At 45.4% G+C, this 19,873-nt stretch overlaps 1 protein-coding gene across 1 annotated transcript; it reads left to right on the top strand.

The window, feature by feature from the left end:
- The first annotated feature begins 2,787 nt into the window (after window positions 1–2,787).
- On the top strand, window positions 2,788–3,606 carry LOC139269258 (uncharacterized). The gene has a single exon (XM_070888346.1). The coding sequence runs from the start codon at window positions 2,788–2,790 to the stop codon at window positions 3,604–3,606; it is 819 nt and encodes a 272-aa protein (XP_070744447.1).
- The last annotated feature ends 16,267 nt before the right edge of the window (window positions 3,607–19,873 follow it).

The raw sequence follows: 19,873 nt of genomic DNA, 5'->3' as shown, positions 1-19,873 counted from the left end.
TCCCAGTTAAGCAATGCCTCAATTTCAAAATTCACATCCTTGTTTTCAAATCCCTCTATGGCCTCGCCCCTCCCTATCTCTATAACACCCCCAAGCTGTCTGCGCTCCTCTAATTCTGCCCTCTTGAGCCTCCCTGATTATAATCGCTCCACCATTGATGGTCGTGCCTTCTGTTGCCTGGGGCCCACGCGCTGGAACTTCCTGCCTAAACCTCCCCACCTCTCTACCTCTCTTTCACCCTTTAAGACGCTCCTTAAAACCTACCTCTTTGTCCAAGCTTTTGGTCACCTGCCCTAATTTCTCCTTATGTGGTTCGATGTCAAATTTGTTGGCTTATAATACTCCTGTGAAGCGTCTTGGGATGTTTCACCATGTTAAAGGCACTATACAAATACAAGTTGTTGTTGTAATGCACACTAACTGGAAATCCAAGGATTCAATCTTTGAAATTTCTTGTCGACTCAGATACTCAGGTACTTGAGCTTCCAGACAAAATAATAAAATGAAAGCTTTTTATTCAAAACCAAAAATAAAATGCTGCCTTTAGTGACCCAGCCAGAATGGAGATGATTGAGTAATCTTCCCATCAATCACGCCTCGAGACGGCAATGCTGTAAGTGGCTGGTATTGATTTTCAGCACATAATTTGTATTATATAGCTACCCTGCACTCTTGTTGGAGAAATAATCTTGCTTTTATTATGGGACTCTGTTGTAGATTTGGTCATGAGCTCTGTTTGCTGCAGTTTGTAGAGGCTCTGTTGAAATAGACTCTGTAGACTGTCACTCCTACCGTAAGTCACACTCCGCTCCCAACTCATTGGCTGACACAGAGGTGTCAGGACTCACCCACAGTGTTCTCTCTAAGCTTTGCTGCCACACAGTAATGGGAAAGGTCCTGCGCTGGTCACTCTCTGGGTTTCACATTGTAAATATCGCGCATGCGCAGAAATTTAAAGGGACCACGCTTTAAAAGAAACAGGCCACGCAGGACAAAGTACAGCTCACAGGGAACATTGCCCACCCCCTCAAAAAAATTCTCACCACCCTCATGGCTCAGTTGGTGACCACTTCAGAGACACTCAATTAATTTGAAGTGCAGTGACTATTATGTTGGCAAACATGGGCCGAATGTTGTGCAAAGCAAGATCCCACAGACACCAGTGTGTAACTGATGAGGAATTTATGATGTTTTAACACCTAGACCGTGCTGATCTCTGCAAGGGTAGCAGTAGGGGCATTGTAATTGGCTAAGGGCCACTAGGCTAGAGACAGAGAGCACTCTGGGGATCACCATTGACTAGAAACTTAACTGGACCAGCAAAATAAATACTGTGGTTATAAGAGCGGGTCAGAGGCTGGGTATTCTGCGGTGAGTGATTCAACTCCTGACTACCCAAAGACTTTCCACCATCTACAAGGCACAAGTCAGGAATGTGATGGAATCATCATCATAGGTGGTCCCTCGAACGAGGATGACTTGTTTCCACATGGGTTCACAGGTGTTTCAATGAAGGACCCAATGTTCCAGTCCTGAAGTCCAATTGAAGGGTGGAAGATGCCTGTGCGTGGATTTTTTTAACGTGGGGTGACCGTTGCACACCAACCACCCTTGTCTGGATGAGTGCAGTTCCAACAACACTCAAGAAGCTCGACACCATCCAGGACAAAGCCCGCTTGATTGGCCTGCTTGATTGGCACCCCATCCACCACCTTCAACATTCACTCCCTCCACCACCGGCGCACCGTGGCTGCAGTGTGTACCATCTACAAGATACACTGCAGCAACTCACCAAGGCTTCTTCAACAGCACCTCCCAAACCTGCGACCTCGACCCCCTAGAAGGACAGGGCAGCAGGCGCATTGGAACATCATCACCTGTAAGACCCCTTGCAAGACACACACCATCCTGACTTAGAAATATATCGCCGCTCCTTCAACGTTGCTGGGTCAAAATCATGGAATTCCCTCTCTAACAGCACTGTGGGAGCACCTTCACCACACGGACTGCAGCGGTTCAAGATGGCGGCTCACCACCACCTTCTCGAGGGCAATTCAGGATGGGCAATAAATGCCAGTGATCCCCAAATACCATGAATGAATAAAAGAAAAGAAAAGAAAAATGCCTGGCTATTGGGTGAGGGCAGGATTAAATTTGTTTGTAATGCAACAAGGAATCCAACCGCTATCCCTGCATTAAGAATTCTTTTTATTGATTTCATTTATTGCATCAACTCAGAATGCAGCATTCTGCATGACATAATCCGTTCTTTCTCCAGACCCTCAAATATGAACTAAGATGCCACGCTCGAAGCGTTTGGCAGCACTCACTGTGTTGGCTCACACGTGAAGGATGCTCACTTAACTGAGGTACTGGAAGGAAGCCAGTGCCAATGGGACTGTGGCCCCAGCAGGAGCCAGTGCCTGTAACTGTGGCCCCACAGGAGCCAGTGCCTGTAACTGTGGACCAGCAGTAGCCAGTGCCAATGGAATTGTGGCCCAGCAGTAGCCAGTGCCTGTAAATGTTGCCCCAGCAGGAGCCAGTGCCAATGGGGCTGTAGGTCCAGCAGGAGCCAGTGCCAATGGGACTGTGGGTCCAGCAGGAGCCAGTGCCAATGGTACTGTGGCCCCAGCAGGAGCCAATGCAAATGGAACTCAGGCCCCAGCAGGAGCCAGTGCAAATGGGACTGTGGCCTCAGCAGGAACCAGTGCCAATGGGACTGTGGGCCCAGCAGGAGCCAGTGCCAATGGGATTGTGGGTCCAGCAGGAACCAGTGCCAGTGGGACTATGGCCCCAGCAGGAGCCAGTGCAAATGGGACTCTGGCCCCAGCAGGAGCCAGTGCAAATGGGACTGTGGCCTCAGCAGGAACCAGTGCCAATGGGACTGTGGGCCCAGCAGAAGCCAGTGCCAATAGGATTGTGGGTCCAGCAGGAACCAGTGCCAGTGGGACTGTGGCCCCAGCAGGAGCCAGTGCAAATGGGACTCTGGCCCCAGCAGGAGCCAGTGCAAATGGGACTGTGGCCTCAGCAGGAACCAGTGCCAATGGGACTGTGGGCCCAGCAGAAACCAGTGCCAATGGGATTGTGGGTCCAGCAGGAACCAGTGCCAATGGGATTATGGGCCCAGCAGGAGCCTGTGCCAATGGGATTGTGGGCCCAGCAGGAGCCAGTGCCGATGGGACTCTGGGCCCAACAGGAGTCAGTGCCAATGGGACTGTGGGCCCAGCAGGAGCCAGTGCCGATGGGACTGTGGCCCCAGCAGGAGCCAGTGCCAATGGGACTGTGGCCCCAGCAGGAGCCAGTGCCAATGGGACTGTGGGCCCAGCAGGAGTCAGTGTCACTGGGACTGTGGGCCCAGCAGGAGCCAGTGCCAAAGGGACTGTAGGCCCAGCAGGAGCCAGTGCCAATGGGACTGTGGGCCTAGCAGGAGCCAGTGCCAATGGGACTGTGGGCCCAGCAGGAGCCAGTGCCAATGGGACTGTGGGCCCAGCAGGAGCCAGTGCCAAAGGGACTGTGGGCCCAGCAGGAGCCAGTGCCAAAGGGACTGTGGGCCTAGCAGGAGCCACTGCCTGTAACTGTGACCCCAGCAGGAGCCAGTGCCTGTAACTGTGACCCCAGCAGGAGCCAGTGCCTGTAACTGTAACCCCAGCAGGAGCCAGTGCCTGTAACTGTGGCCCCAGCAGGAGCCAGTGCCAATGGGACTGTGGGTCCAGCAGGAGCCAGTGCCTGTAACTGTGGAAAGAAGAATGCTGGGGGCAGTGAAGAGAAGCCTTTTCTTCCTATTTAAAAAAAAATCTCTTGGTTCCGAGCAATCCAATAATACAAGATGATGGAACCTGGAAGAGCTAAAGAGGCAGTTGTCGGAAGAAATTCCACAGCTATCGCTGTGCGAAGGATGCATTCATTGATTTAGATTAACACACGAGTTGAGTGCAGCACTCTGTATGGTACCGTCAGTGCTCTCCCCAGACTCTTGTCAATTAACTTGACATCAGGGCGAGACTCCCTTTGTACTAATATCTCATTTCTGATTGTTTTTTGATGCGTGTCGGCTTTGCCTGGCTGCACACTGAGTTGAGTTAAGCATAGTTCTTAGATCTTAGATCTGCAAGGTTACGGACCTAGAGCTGGAAAGTGGGATTAGGCTGGATAGCCTCTGTTGGGCGGCATGGACACGATGGACCGAAACTTCTATAATTCTATGATCAAGTCAAAGGCCGCTAATACAGCTTGTTCGAATTCACCAAAATTAAACCTTTATAGAATGATATACCACAGAAGGAGACCATTCGAAGTATTACATTTTTCTGTCTATTCGGACAACACATTTCATTAAGTATACATAGAATTTTCAATTCATTTATCATAAACTACTTCCTGTCCATACTTTGGTAGCTGGTCACAAGGTTAATATTCTTTCAAAAGTGATGCAGTGTCATCTGTGGCTCAGTGGGTAGCCCTCTTGCCTTTGAGTCAGATGGTCGTGGGTTCAAATCCCACCCTAGGAACTTTGAGCACATAAATCTAAGCTGACACGTGCAGTGCTGAGGGAGTGCTACACTGTCTGAGGTGATGCCTTTTGCATGAGATGTTATACAGAGTGTTCCCTCTCAGGTGGACATAAAAGATCCCATGGCACTACTTCAAAGAAGAGCAGGGGAGTTAACCCCGGTGTCCTTGGCCAATATTTATCCCTCAACCTACATAGCAAAAACAGATTATCTGGTCAAAGTTGGCTGCCGCATTTCCGACATTACAAAAGTGACTACACTCCAAAAGTACTTGATTGGCTGTAAAGCACTTTGTGACGTCACCGTGACCTCTCATGACATGGTTAGAAATGATCAAATTTTTTTTTTATGCTCCCAATGTCCTACAGCATGTGGGCAGGTGATCTGCTCCCCGGCTTCAACCTCCCTTGCAAGGCCACATGAAAGTGAGCATTCGTGGCCCAGTGACAAGACCACTTGTGCCTGACCTCCATTTTGGTGCCTCCAACTGAGATTGCGCTCCATTACCTGGCATAGCATTGCATGAGGCAGAGACCCAAGCTCGCAGGGGGGAAGGTTCTGATTTAACTACTTCACACTTCTTGCTGAATGTGTGGAACAAGTTGTTGAGGGAGGCAACTAACATGACTAGCGTTGAAAAATCCAAAGAAATAAATTAAGCAGATGGGATACTGAATAGAATCTTTCAAATGCTGGGACCACAATAGTCTCTTCCAGCATTGTACGTTCCTGTAAAGCAGTGCACCAATGGAGAAATCTTAAACACCAATACTATTATGTAAGATAACGGATAGCAGCTCAAAGCTGCAATCTAATGAGAGGGGATCGCATAGAAACATATAAAATTCTGAGGGGACTGGACAGGTTAGATGCAGGAAGAATGTTCCCAATGTTGGGGATGTCCAGAACCAGGGGTCACAGTCTAAGGATAAGGGGTAAGCCATTTCGGGCCAAGATGAGGAGAAACTTCTTCACTCAGAGAATTGTGAACCTGTGGAATTCCCTACCACAGAAAGTTGTTGAGGCCAGTTCGTTAGATATATTCAAAAGGGAGTTAGATGTGGCCTTAATGGCTAAAGGGATCAAGGGGTATGGAGAGAAAGCAGGAATGGGGTACTGAAGTTGCATGATCAGCCATGATCATATTGAATGGCGGTGCAGGCTCGAAGAGCCAAATGGCCTATTCCTGCTCCTATTTTCTATGTTTCTGAGTTTCTATGTTTCTAATCCTTGAAGCAGCTTTACACATTTTTATGGCATCATCTGAACTCTGAGGTAAGTGGAGCCGAGTTGAGGGTTTGTGAGCTTGTTTCCTCAGTTAGTATAAGTTTCAGAGAATCACATCTCAATGGTCAAAACTGCAGTTGGGGTTAGAATTTACTGTTGTACCAACATCTATCCAAGGCAAAATATAGATGTTCATCCCAATTGTGTAGACTGCACCATGTAACGCAATTCTAAATTCCCAACATTATTGATGTCCCCCAATTTTTCCTTTCTTGCCTTCAAGTGAAATGTTCTCACAGCACGAGAAGTCATTGGGCTGGAAATTCCGTCGTGCCTCTGTTGCGACGTTAACCTGGGCGGGGCGATAAATTTTGCGCCGGGAAATGGTTTGCGTCTCCAACCGCAAAATTCAGCAGCTGGGCCCTGAGTGTGGAGCGGGGCGCGAAGGGAGGCGTTCCACACTTCTTTTAGGGCGCTAGGCCGGCTGAGCCACTGAAACTCCCGAGGGGTAAACAGCCGGTCTCGGAGCGCCCTGAGAGAGGCTTCTGTGGGGGAAAAAAACTGGAAAAAAAAAATCACCAAAAAAATTCACAATTCTTTACTGACGCCACATTAACATAAATCGCAAAAATAAGAAACAATCACGCTTACCTCAGGTTGACAGTCCTTCCCTCGCTGCGGCTGGTACAGCTCGGACCGCCAGCTTTCACAGGCGGTCCCACCAGGGGACGCTGCGGGGCGCTACGGAATCGGTGTCGCAGCCAGGGGCTTTGCACAGCAGCTCGCCTCTCCCGGGCGGTAAGGTTCCACACCACCACAAACTCCGCACCGAATGTCCCGGCGAGGTCTGGAAGCTGACCGCCTGCCCGGAAATGCTTCCCGCCTCCATTACCTCCCCTCCGGGGCAAAAGCAGGTGGCAACAGGCTCAAAAATCCAGCCCACTATACATTGACACACATGTCACAACCATCACCAATGTCCCTTTGAGGCACCAAACCAGGCAATTCACCCGGCCTCACAAACACATACAAACCCATCCCAATTATCTGATTTGGACTGAAATGATGGTAAGTCTGAGCAGGAATGTGGCTGGCTATTATGAGTGAATGCAATAGGTATAGGTGGGACATGGTTGTAGATTATTTTCAAATTCTATTCATTTAGCAGACGTGTTTGCTGTGGGACTGGTGCTGAATTCCAGTTGAATACATACCCCGATTCAAGCAGAATGCTGAGCCAAAAATAGCACTCTGATCGAAACTTTCCATTCCTTCCCATTTATAATACTGATTTCCATTCACTCCTTTTATATCGAATCCTTGATCTGAAGTATAGTATTTGTAGGCTGATGAGACTCTGCTGCCTTAGCCAGAGTCTCATCTGTTGTACTATTGTTCACCCTGCGTACAATGGAGAATTATTGAACTTCTGTACCAGTATGACCTTCTTGTTGCTAAGAGTCAGAATGTCACCATTGTTAAGTTGAGTAATGTACCTCATAAGAACCTAACATCCTTCTCTTCTTTGTTACAATTGTATAGAAAGAGGACACATTGACAGATAATCTTTGGCTGGAGACATGGAACAAGGAAATGGTGTTTCTATCTGCCATAACCAATGTCCCGTGCTCGATATTGACCAAGGACAGTTCTCTAATGTAATAAAATCACATATAAATACAGCTAGAATCGCCATAGCTTGTTAGAACAAACTCAAGAGAGTTTGCTGAAGTGTAGTCACTGCTGTAATGTGGGAAACGCGGCAGCCAATTTGCGCACAGCAAGCTCCCACAAACAGCATTGCGATAATGACCAGCCAATCTGTTTTTGTTCTGTTGATTGAGGAATAAATATTGGCCAGGACACCAGGGATAACTCTCCTGTTCTTTTTCGAAATGGATCCATGGGATCTTTTATATCTTTTCCTCCTTCAACCAACATTCACTTGGTGCTTGTGAGAACTTGCAGTGCATAAATTGGCTAACACAGTTGCCTAGATAAAAAAAAACCTAGAAATACAAATTCTTTCTTATTTATCTTTGGGAACGGTGAAGAAATTATGTGGGGGCGGGGTAGCAACATAGGCGACAAATAAGGGCCGAATGGCCTACTCCTGCACGTATTTTTTCTATATGAAAAAAGGATTAAATGGGCCAGAAACTTGTAAATCAATTATTTTGTTCTGTAGTTCCTAAATTAACTGGGCTAAGCATAGTCTATTTTAATAATGTCCGTTTATCAGTATTCCGTTGTATTAGCACATTCTGAACGGCCAAACTGCGGGCTGTACAATCACCAATTTTATGTTTAATTACGGATAGGATTATTTGGGTGAAAGAAAAAAAAAATCAATCATACCTAGAAATGGTAACTTAGCGTGATTAAGAGGACTTGCGTCTTTCATCTTTGCAACATCACCTTAAAATGGGAAATGTCTCAGCGAAGTAATATGTTATCCTGAAGAGCCTAAGACAAGGCCATTGTTTCGATTGAAATGTTAGGTTGAACGCCACATGAATTTTAATTTGAGAGACTGTGGAGTAAGGTTGACAGTGCACGGGATGATTAGGACTATACCCACACCCTAATTTGTAGGACATCAGACGGGGAATAAATACACATAAATAAATTTATTTCTTCTTCACAGTAACTGAAGTTCCACGAAGTCACAGCAATGGGTAGCTTGAATCTCACAGAAGTCTTTACCATCCAATGTAAAACATCGGCGTGGGATTATCCCGTCCCCTCTGCCCTTTCAGAACTTCCAGGGTTCCGCTAAAAAATGCACTTCAGGAAAAGCCTGTATCTCTCTGATGAAAGGTCATCGATCTGAAATGCTAACTGTTTCTCTCTCTCTCTCCACAGATGCTGCCTGACCCGCTGATTGGTTCCAGCATTTTCTGATTTTGATTTTCAGATTTCCAACACCCGCAGTGTTTTGCTTTCGGTTGACAAAAATATGTGGTCCAGATTCCGCTGCGCTGCGATTGATCCCCTCGCCTGAGATTGAGCTCACTCCTGGGGATAACCCCCATCGGCCACAACCACCTGACTGAATTCGTCAACAGCCCTCATCATTTGCTTTCCTGATTTTCTCTCATCAAGCTGCCGAAGTGTTCGGGTGCAATTCTGTGGAGGCAGCCGCTTTTGGTTAAGTGTTCTTCGTGCTTGAGCGCGGATGATGAGCGATTCTGCGCTCAGCCGTTATGTGCAAGTGTTCACTTTCAGGCAGGGTCACTGGGCAGCAAATCCGGAATAAAAGAGCACTCTGCGATTTTAACCATCTCAAGCCCAGACATACTGGGGCCGATTTTAACCCTACTCGCTCAGCAGAAACCTGGCGGGTGGGCAATTAAAAATCGACTTGCCTGAATGCCACCACGATCGCAACATCTGCAATTTTAACCTGCTCTCCTGAGCAGGCAGCAAGGACAGGAGCCGACGGGGTCGTTCTTTACAAAGGCATGTCACGGCCCGATGACATAATTGAGACCGGACTGTAACTTTAACTCAGGCCTGAGCGGGGAATCCAAATGTAGTTAAAATCGGGGTCACTGAGGCCAATTGTAGCGCCCCCTACTGCTGTCATGGCTGAGATCAGATACCCTAGCAAAGGCCGAGTAATGGACCTGGGACATTCCTGATCTGCGGGCTCATTAGTCTATTAGTGCTTTATACAGGTGGGTTTCTACCTCCTTAACTCATCCTGCCTCAGCTCATCTGCTGCTGAAACCCTCATCCACACCTTTGTATCTAGACTTCACTATTCCAACGCACTCCTGGCTAGCCACCCACGTTCTACCCTACGTAAATTTGAGGTCATCCAAAACTCGGCTGCCCATGTTCTAACTCATACCAAGTTCATCACCCCTGTGCTCACTGACCTACTATGCAACGCCTCAATTTCAAAATTCTCATCCTGGTTAACAAATCCCTCCATGGAGGAGCAGGCCTTTCGGCCCTTCGAGCCTGCATCACCATTCAATATGATCATGGCTGATCATTAATCTCAGTACCCCTTTCCTGCTTTCTCTCCATACCCCTTGATCCCTTTAACCGTAAGGGCCATATTGAACTCCCTCTTGAATATATCCAATGAACTGGCCTTAACAACTCTCTGCAGTAGGGAATTCCACAGGTTAACAACTCTCTGAGTGAAGAAGTTTCTCCTCATCTCGGTCCTAAATGGCTTACCCCTTATCCTTAGACTGTGTCCCCTGGTTCTGGACTTCCCGAACATCGGGAACATTCTTCCTGCATCTAACCTGTCCAGTTCCGTCAGAATTTTATATGTTTCTATGAGAGCCCCTCTCGTCCTTCTAAACTCCAGTGAATACAGGCCCAGTCGATCCAATCTTTCTTCATATGTCAGTCCAGCCATCCCGAGAATCAGTCTGGTGAACCTTTGCTGCACTCCCTCAATAGCAAGAACGTCCTTCCTCAGATTAGGAGACCAAGGAGAACACAATATTCACAAGGGTTTAGAGAAGGAATTCCTGAGCTTGGGGCTCAGGCAGCTGAAGGCATGGCTGCAAACGATGGAGTGATGAAAATCAGCCGTGGAATAAACTGGAATTGGAGGAGCGCAGATATCTCGGTGGGTTGTGAGACTGGAGGAGATTACAGAGATAGGGGAGGGGCGAGGCCATGTAGGGATTTGAAAATAAGGACAAACATTTTAAAATCGTGGCCTTGCTGGACCAGGAGCCAATGTTGATCAGCGATGGGTAAACAGAATTTGGTGCGAGTTAGAATACGGACAGCAGAGGTTTGGATGAGCTCTAGTTTATGGAGGGTGTAAGGTGGGAGGCCGGCCAGCAAAGCATTGGAATAATTGAGTCTAGACATAACAATGGCATGGATGAGGTTTTACTCATAATGGAAACTATAATATATATTACTTGTGAAACAAACCTGCATCTTTAAATTAATGAACTGTGACAAGTAAATTATCCTTCCATGATTTGATATCTCAGCTCATCCATGCCCATCAAATAGAACAGAATAACATTGAGGGGTCATTGATTGGGGCCTGAGGCAATCATACGTCTTTCAGACTCATGGGTGAACAATGGAAAAGCAAACATCACAGGCATGGATCTGAATCTATGCCCTAACCATAAAAGAATCAGTGGATCAGCGGGCTAGCATTTGAAGCATCAAATCGCAGCCAACAAAAAAAGACGAATATTCTGGAAAAGTTGTTTTAAAGATTTCAAATTACAGGAGAATTTTTCAGAAAAATGTATCTGTTTTGTCTCCTAACACTGCTGTGAAGACCTTGGGATATTTTACTATGTTAAAGGCGCTAGATAAAGAAAAGTTGTTGTTGTTGTTGGAACTATAGCAGTAAACTTAATTTTGCCGCATTCGTAAGCATCTTACGCAAAAAAGTACGCATGGGTCAGATGAGATTGAGTAAAGAGAAATGCTGACTCCTTCAAAAGGAAAGTGATTATGTCCATTTTAAAATATGACATCAGTATGCACAATATTTACAATCTATATTAACGACTTGGAAGAAGGGACTGAGTGTAACATAGCCAAGTTTGCTGACGATATAAAGATGGGAGGAAAAGCAATGTGGGAGGAGGACACAAAAAATCTGCAAAAGGACATAGACAGGCTAAGTGAGTGGGCAAAAATTTGGCAGATGGAGTACAATGTCGGAAAGTGTGAGGCCATGCACTTTGGCAGAAAAAAAATTAAAGAGCAAGTTATTATTTAAATGGAGAAAGATTGCAAAGTGCCGCAGTACAGCGGGACCTGGGGGTACTTGTGCATGAAACTCAAAAGGATAGTATGCAGGTACAGCAAGTGATCAGGAAGGCCAATGACCTTGGCCTTTGTTGCAAAGGGGATGGAGTATAAAAGCAGGGAAGTCTTACTACAGCTATATAAGGTATTGGTGAGGCTACACCTGGAATACTGCAAACAGTTTTGGGTTCCATATTTACGAAAGGATATACTTGCGTTGGAGGCAGTTCAGAGAAGGTTCACTAGGTTGATTCCGAGGATGATTGGGTTGACTTATGAGGAAAGGTTGAGTAGGTTGGGCCTCTACTCATTGGAATTTAGAAGAATGAGAGGTGATCTTATCGAAACATAGAAGATTATGAGGGGGCTTGACAAGGTGGATGCAGAGAGGATGTTTCCACTGATGGGGGAAACTAGAACTAGAGGGCATGATCTTAGAATAAGGGGCCGCCCATTTAAATCTGAGATGAGGTGGAATTTCTTCTCTCAGAGGGTTGTAAATCTGTGGAATTCACTGCCTCAGAGAGCTATGGAAGCTGAGACATTGAATAAATTTAAGACAGAAATAGACAGTTTCTTAAACGATAAGTGGATAAGGGGTTATGGGGAGCGGGCAGAGAAGTGGAGCTGAGTCCATGATCAGATCAGCCATGATCTTATTGAATGGCGGAGCAGGCTCGAGGTGCCTACTCCTGTTCCTATTTCTTATGGTCTTATGTTCTTATAAACTAAAATAAGTGAAGAAATGAATGGATCGGAAGGCTGCTTTGAGTATTCCCATCCCTGTTAAAAATGCAAAGGGCGAAATACCGCGGATGCTGGAAATCTGAAATAGAGACAGAAAATGCTGGAAATACTCGGCGGGTCAGGGCAGCATCTGTGGAGAGAGAAACAGAGTGAACGTTTCAGGTCGCTGACCTTTCGTCAGAGCCGGAACATGTTGCCCTATCACAGACCTACCCTTTGGTTCTTTCCTCCAACCCCCCCCCATTTCCCTGCCTCTGTACTTGTTTAAAACCTGTTATATCTCGAACTTTTTCCAGTTTTGACAAAACTTCATCGACCTGAAACATGAACTCTGTTTTTCTCTCTCCACAGATGCTGCCCTGACCCGCTGAGTATTTCCACCATTTCCCATTAAAAATGTTTAAGTTTATTGATGTCTAGCATTTACCTCGATAGATAGTGGATAGAGCCTTTGGTGCCTCTGGGCCAGAAGGTGTAGGGTTCGATCCCACGCCAGACTGTCCCGGCGAGTGGAGGCGGAGCTCAGGCTCTGCATTCTGGGGGTTGGCAGCCAGCGGGATACTCGCATCCGGTGGGTGTGGGTGGCCCTCCCCATCATAATGGATGCGGGAGCCCACAAAACCCTTCCACCGTATAGGACTAGCCACGTTACCGGCTGGAATAAAGATGGTTACAGCCATTGAAGGAGCGTCCACATCATGGGCTGTTAATCAGTCTGCGAATCCTTCCACTGCTTCACACTGTTCCCCAAGGAAGAGCACGAAGATATGAAAACGATCATGATCTATAGATGAATGGCCAGGGTTGTTAGAACTGACATGGGCTAAATATATGGGAAGCACGTGTTGGTGAAACACCACAGATCGGAAATGGGATGATTTTCTACAAAGAGATCCACAAACATCCAAGCGATTGGCAATGTTGGGTCACTACGACTGATCAAAATAAATGAAACATTAGCGCATTATGAAAACTGCTATTCATCACTAATTAGAATTGGAATATTATTCATCATGGTAATAGCCCCAATCTGCAATCACAAAATACAAACAAAAATTACTCAACCCTATCTGTTCATCAAATTAAAGACAATTTGCATTTATATAGCACCTTTCATGTAGCGCTTCACCAATGTTCCCTTTAAGCTGCGTGGCCATGCAACAATCTGCAGGCTCCGCGTAGTCGGCTCAACAGCCTTCTATTGACAAAAACCATGCATACACGGTAATTTAAATAGGCCGTGCAGCCCCTTAAATTAGCGGGAGCATTGAGCTTCACAGGAGCATTGACAAACACCGAGCCACATAGGGAGATGGTAGGACAGGTAACCAAAAGCTTGGTCAAAGCCAATATTTTACGGTGTGTCTTAAAGGAGAAGAGAGAGGTAGAGAGGTGGAGAGGTTTAGGGAGTGAAATCCAGAACTTGAGGCCTCGGCAGCTGAAGGCATGGCCACCAATGGTGGAGCGATGGAAATCAGGGCTGCACAAGAGGCCAGAAATAAAATTAAATTCTATTTCCAAACCAATAGTGAGGAATAATCTGACATTTTTTAACTAACAATTCACATCTAAATAATTGAAAAAAATGGAAGATCTATAATTCTTAACTATTTTCCTGAAAAAAAATCAAAACTCATAATTTGTGTGTCTGTGTTTAGGTTTTGATGATGCAACAAATTTTGCTTCTACTGCAGCAAAATAAATGGCTGTTCATTCAGTTATACCCCTTGCCATTCCAATTGTGCCAACAAATAATTAAGGGCTTCCTGAGGGCTGGTTGAGTGCAATTATTCATGTGGCAATCATGTGTTCATGACTAAAAATCACCGTGGATCTCAATTGGCAGTTATATAATGAAATCACTCCTTTTTAAAGCCTGAAGCGCAAGTGTTCTATTTTTATTTTCCTCCACAGACTTCTGAAACTGAACTTGCAATCTTACTATATTCTAGATAATGCTGCTGTGCAAGTGCAAAGTTATCATCATAGGCAGTCCCTCGAAATCGAGGAAGACTTGCTTCCACTCCAAAAATGAGTTCTCAGTTCCTCAAGTCACAGGTGGGTCAGACAATGATTGAAGGGTGGGTGGGACTGGTTTGCCGCACGCTCCTTCCGCTGCCTGCGCTTGATTTCTGCATGCTGTCGGTGACGCGACTCGAGATGCTCAGCGCCTTCCTGGATGCTCTTCCTCCACTTAGGGCGGCCTTTGGCCAGGGACTCCCAGGTGTCGGTGGGGATGTTGCACTTTATCAATGAGGCTTTGAGGGTGTCCTTGAAACGTTTCCACTGCCTACCCGGGGCTCGCTTGCCATGTAGGAGTTCCGAGTAGAGCGCTTGTTGGGAGTCTCGGTGTCCGGCATGCGAACAATGTGGCCCGCCCAAGCGGAACTGGTCGAGTGTGGTCAGTGCTTCGATGCTGGGGATGTTGGCCTGATCGAGAACACGCTCTTCCTCAGGTGGCCTAAGGCTGCGTTGGTGCACTGGAGGTGGTGTTAAACCTCGACGTTGATGTCTGCCCTTGCTAATAATAGGCTCCTGAGTTAATGCCTTTACTGAGTGGCTTCATTAACATTGGCTATTTTCTGTTCTTCATCAGTAACCTATGCTGTGCACATTCCCCGTCAGCCATAATTCTGCCAATACTTCTTTTTAATCAGCTTCTGGGAGATGTGATGCCCTGGATGCTTTACTTGACAATTCTAACCCCCTGCCCCCACCCCGCCTAGTAGAATAGCATCTACTTTCTACCTAGTAGAAATAAATCTCGGCTGACACTCCAGTGCTGCACTGTTGGAGATGCCATCTTTTGGATGAGTCATTAAACCGAGGCCCCGTCTGCCCTCTCAGGTGGATGTAAAAGATCCTATGGCACTATTTCGAAGATGAGCAGGGGAGTTATCCCTGGTATCTTGGCCAATATTTATCCCTCAATCAACAGAACAAAAACAGATTATTTGGTCATTATCACATTGCTGTTTGTGGGAGCTTGTTGTGTACAAATTGGCTGCCGTGTTTGCCGCATTAAAAAGTGAGTACACTCCAAAGATACTTCATTGGCTGTAAAGCGCCTTGAGATGTCCGGTGGTCATGAAAGGCGCTATATAAATGCAAGTCTTTCTTTCTTGCTAGTAAGCTGACTGCAATCAGTCATTCACAACCTAAGGAAGGTAAAGAAGTACAGCACCAGGTATGCTCGACAGTCCACCTGGCCAGTTCCAAAGACAAATGCCTTGGAATCCTTCACTTCCTCAAACATCTATTCAACTCTCCATTCATTATTTTCCACACAATCTGCTTGCACTGTCTCCTTGGATGGACCATTCTTCACATTTGCTACCCGTGCAATAAAGTAGGATCAAGACTGTGCACCGTCCCTCCTTCAGCCCAGATCCCCTGGTTCTCGAGTTTATGGCAATGTTGAACGTGCACGTGTGTTCTCCCTCCCTCTTCCCCTTGTTGTTTTTAATTGCTGTTCAACAATAAAATTTTCCAGTTCTAATGAACAGTCCACCTCTGAAACGTTGACTTGTACACAGATGCTGCCTGACCTGTTGAGTGCTTCCAGCATTTTTCATTTATGTTCCTAGGCTTTTCAAGTTCTACTGGTAGCTCGAGTACCCTAAGCCAGGTATCAATACGATCATCTTTTTTCTGCATTGCGTCCAATGTCCGTATATCAGTGCAGTTCTAGGTGTGGTAGTACCAGTGCCTTTTACAGACTCAACATTAACTCCTGGGATTTCTGCTCCATCCTTTTGACTCTACATGCCAATATCTGGTTAGCTTCAGTGCGCTATCCAAGAATACTTCTCGCTTCGTCTCCTATGCTGTGCCCTGCAGTCTAGTTTATATTCCTATTGTTCATTTTCATTCCCTCACATTTGCCCACGTTAAATGTCATTTGCCATTCATCAGACCTCCGTTCCAACCTATGGATCCCTGTGAATTTTATTTGCCTGAAAGAAAGAACTTGCATTTATATAGCACCTTTCATGACCTCAGGATGTCCCAGAATGCTTTACAGCCAATGAAATACTTTTGAAGTGTAGTCACTGCTGTAACCTAGGCAATGCAGCAGCCAATTTGCACACAGCAAGCAGCCACAAACAACAGTGTAATAATGACCAGATAATCTGTTCACGGTGGTGTTGGTTGAGGGATAAATATTGGTCAGGACACAGCAGTGGCACCACTGATCCTTGCACCCACACCACCGCCACCCCAACAGTGAGCTCTTGCCATGTCTGCAGAGTTCCCCTCACAACCATCCTATGTATTCTCTGGTTTAATCAATTTTCAAGCCACATCGGAACTTGAATCCCATCTAATGTCATCCTAACTTGTGGACTAATCACTCATGTTGCCCTGCTGAAATCAAAATAAATCACATCCACAGAATTTCTGTTATCATTAAAGTCCAGAAGCTTTATTGGGCAAGTCCTTCCTCCCATAAATTCATGCTGACTCCCTACCATGTCTACCTAGGTGTTTCATTAGCTCCTCGGGATGGGCAGTAAATGACGGCTTGCCACCAATGCTCACTTTTTTGTATTCGTTCCTGGAATGTGGGCATCGCTGGCAAGGCCAGCATTTATTGGCCATCCCTAATTGCCCTTGAGAAGGTGGCGGTGATCCACCTTCTTGAACCGCTGCAGTCCGTGTGGTGAAGGTACATCAGGAGAATGAATTAAAAAAACGGGATCTTCTCGAATACTTTAGCCACAACAATTATTGTGGGATCATTTCAACTTACCACCAGATGTAAAACTGGCCTTGTGGGTCAGGTGCCCATTATAGAAGTCACCTAATATTCCTTTCCATTGACGCAAGTTTCTATAATGGCTGCCCAAACTGCAATGTCAGTTTTACACTCCAGCGGTAAGTTGAAAATTACCTTCCAAGTTTTGTGGCTTCTGGTTTCCTGGGTTGTCCTTGTGCCCTCATTAAAAGGAAGTTACTTTTCAAGCCTTGGGCATGATTCCTGCTTCAAATAATTCCCTAAAGATGTGATCGAGTTTGCCAGCCACTTCTTTAAGAATCCTTGCATGAAGTCCATCCAAACCTGGAAGAACCCTATTGCTTACATTGAGAGGACATGGCGGAGATTCTGATTTACATAAAGCTGGATAAGGTGATGTGAAAAGGTGTCTTCCCTTACCTTCCTCAACCTATCAGTGACCACTGTGTCTGAAATCTCTACTTCTTTTAGTACTTCATCTGTCCCCACTGGAAATTCAGTTTATGTACTGGGCAGGCTCCCGATGGTCTCCTCAATTAACACAGAAGATAATTTATTTTGTATGATTGCTATTCATTGGTCACTTGACATCATGGTCTCCTAATCTGAGGAAGGACATTCTTGCTATTGAGAGAGTGCAGCGAAGGTTCACCAGACTGATTCCCGGGATGGCAGGACTGACATATGAAGAAAGACTGGATCGACTAGGCTTATATTCACTGCAATTTAGATGAATGAGAGGGGATCTCATGAAAGCATATAAAATTCTGACGGATTGGATAGGTTAGATGCAGGAAGAATGTTCCCGATGTTGGGGAAGTCCAGAACCAGGGGACACAGTCTAAGGATAAGGGGTAAGTCATATAGGACCAAGATGAGGAGAAACATTTTCACCCAGAGAATTGTGAACCTGTGGAATTCTCTACCACAGAAAGTTGTTGAGTCCAGTTTGTTGGATATATTCAAAAGGGAGTTAGATGTGGCCCTTACGGCCAAATGGATCAAGGGGTATGGGGAGAAGGCAGGAGTGGGGTACTGAAGTTGCATGATCAGCCATGATCATATTGAATGGTGGTGCAGGCTCGAAGGGCCGAATGGCCTACTCCTGCACCTATTTTCTATGTTTCTATGTTTCTATGTTACATCTGGGATCTTTTAATGGCCCCACCACTTTTTTTCACCTGTTTATTTAAAAAAATCACTTATAGAACTGATTTATGTTTGCTTTAATGTTCCCCGTTTTCCTAACCTCAATTTTTAATTTAGCTCTCCTTAGCAGTTTCTTGGTCTTATTTTTATATTTGTCTCAGCCCTATAGTTTTATAGTTTATGAAGAGTCTCCTTTTTGCCCTTGTTCTCTGTATTACCTCCAGGGCAAATATCACAGGCAGCAAATTGTTCTATTAGAGAATGTATTGCAGCTCCAATATGCTACCTCAGATGGTACAAGTCTTTGTTTAATTAAAAAAAAATAAAGTTACCACATCATTTCAATTACATTTCTGGTCTATAATTTTCTATGCACACATGTAAAGAAACAAACAGCATATTGTGACTTTAATGTCCATTTATGTGCAAAGTGACTCATTTTAATAAATTGTAAAAGGAAAGTCAAGAACATGGGTTTGAAAGCAACAGATGAAAATTGCAGTCTTTCCAATCCAAAGACTGCCTCCATACAAATGGAGTCATGTTGTGACAAATGTAATAATGATTTGCTTTCATGGAGACTGATAATCATTTTGCAGTCATAGGTTATTTATAACAAACACCTTTTCACGTCACCTTATCCAATTATATATAAATTTGAATCTCTGCCTTGTTCTCCCAATGTAAGCAAAAGAGTTCCTCCATAATCAAAATTGATGCTAACCTTCTGGATTACCTGGGGGAGGGGTGAGCGACACTAGTGCTGCATCTTAGTCATCCCGTGTGATTAATATTATTCCAGGTGTCAAACAATTGTAAAATAGCTCCCCCAGAGGCTTAAGAACATTGGAAATAGGAGCAGGAGTAGGCCATATGGCCCCTTGAGCTTGCTCCACCATTCAATAAGATCATGGCTGATCTGATCTTGGACTCAGCCCACTTCCCATAACCCTTTATTCCTTTATCGCACAAAATTCTGTCTATCTCCGCCTTAAATATATTCAATGACCCAGCCTCCACAGCTCTCTGGGGCACAGAATTCCACAGATTTACAACCTTCTGAGAGAAGAAATTCCTCACCTCACAAGAACATTAGATATAGGAGCTGGAGTAGGCCATTTGGCCTCTCGAGACTGCTCCGCCATTATTAAAGAAGCAGTAGCAGGACATTTGGATAAGCAAAATTCGGTCAGGCAGAGTCAGCATGGATTTATGAAGGGGAAGTCATGTTTGACAAATTTGCTGGAGTTCTTTGAGGATGTAATGAACAGGGTGGATAAAGGGGAACCAGTGGATGTGGTGTAGTTGGACTTCTAGAAGGCATTTGACAAGGTGCCACATAAAAGGTTACTGCACAAAATAAAAGTTCACGGGGTTGGGGGTAATATATTAACATGGATAGAGGATTGGCTAACTAACAGAGAACAGAGAGTTTAGATAAATGGTTCATTCTCAGGTTGGCAACCAGTAACTAGTGGGGTGCCGCAGGGATCAGTGCTGGGAATCCAACTATTTACAATCTATATTAACGACTTGGAAGAAGGGACTGAGTGTAACGTGTCAAGTTTGCTGATGATACAAAGATGGGAGGAAAAGCAATCTATGAGGAGGACACAAAAAATCTCCAAAAGAGAATAGACAGGCTAAGTGAGTGGACAAAAATTTGGCAGAGGGAGTATAATGTTGGAAAGTGTGAGGTCTTGCACTTTGGCAGAAAAAAAATCAAAGAGCAAGTTATTATTTA

This window comes from Pristiophorus japonicus, chromosome 8, assembly GCF_044704955.1.
Source record: "Pristiophorus japonicus isolate sPriJap1 chromosome 8, sPriJap1.hap1, whole genome shotgun sequence".
Taxonomy (NCBI): Eukaryota; Metazoa; Chordata; class Chondrichthyes; family Pristiophoridae; genus Pristiophorus; species Pristiophorus japonicus.
Note: the sequence above shows the minus strand (reverse complement) of the source record. Positions and strands in the feature narration are given on the sequence as shown.

What these genes read in the sequence shown, in the direction of transcription:
- LOC139269258 (XM_070888346.1), top strand. Translation starts at nt 2,788, where the DNA reads ATGGCCCCAGCAGGAGCCAGTGCAAATGGGACTCTGGCCCCAGCAGGA.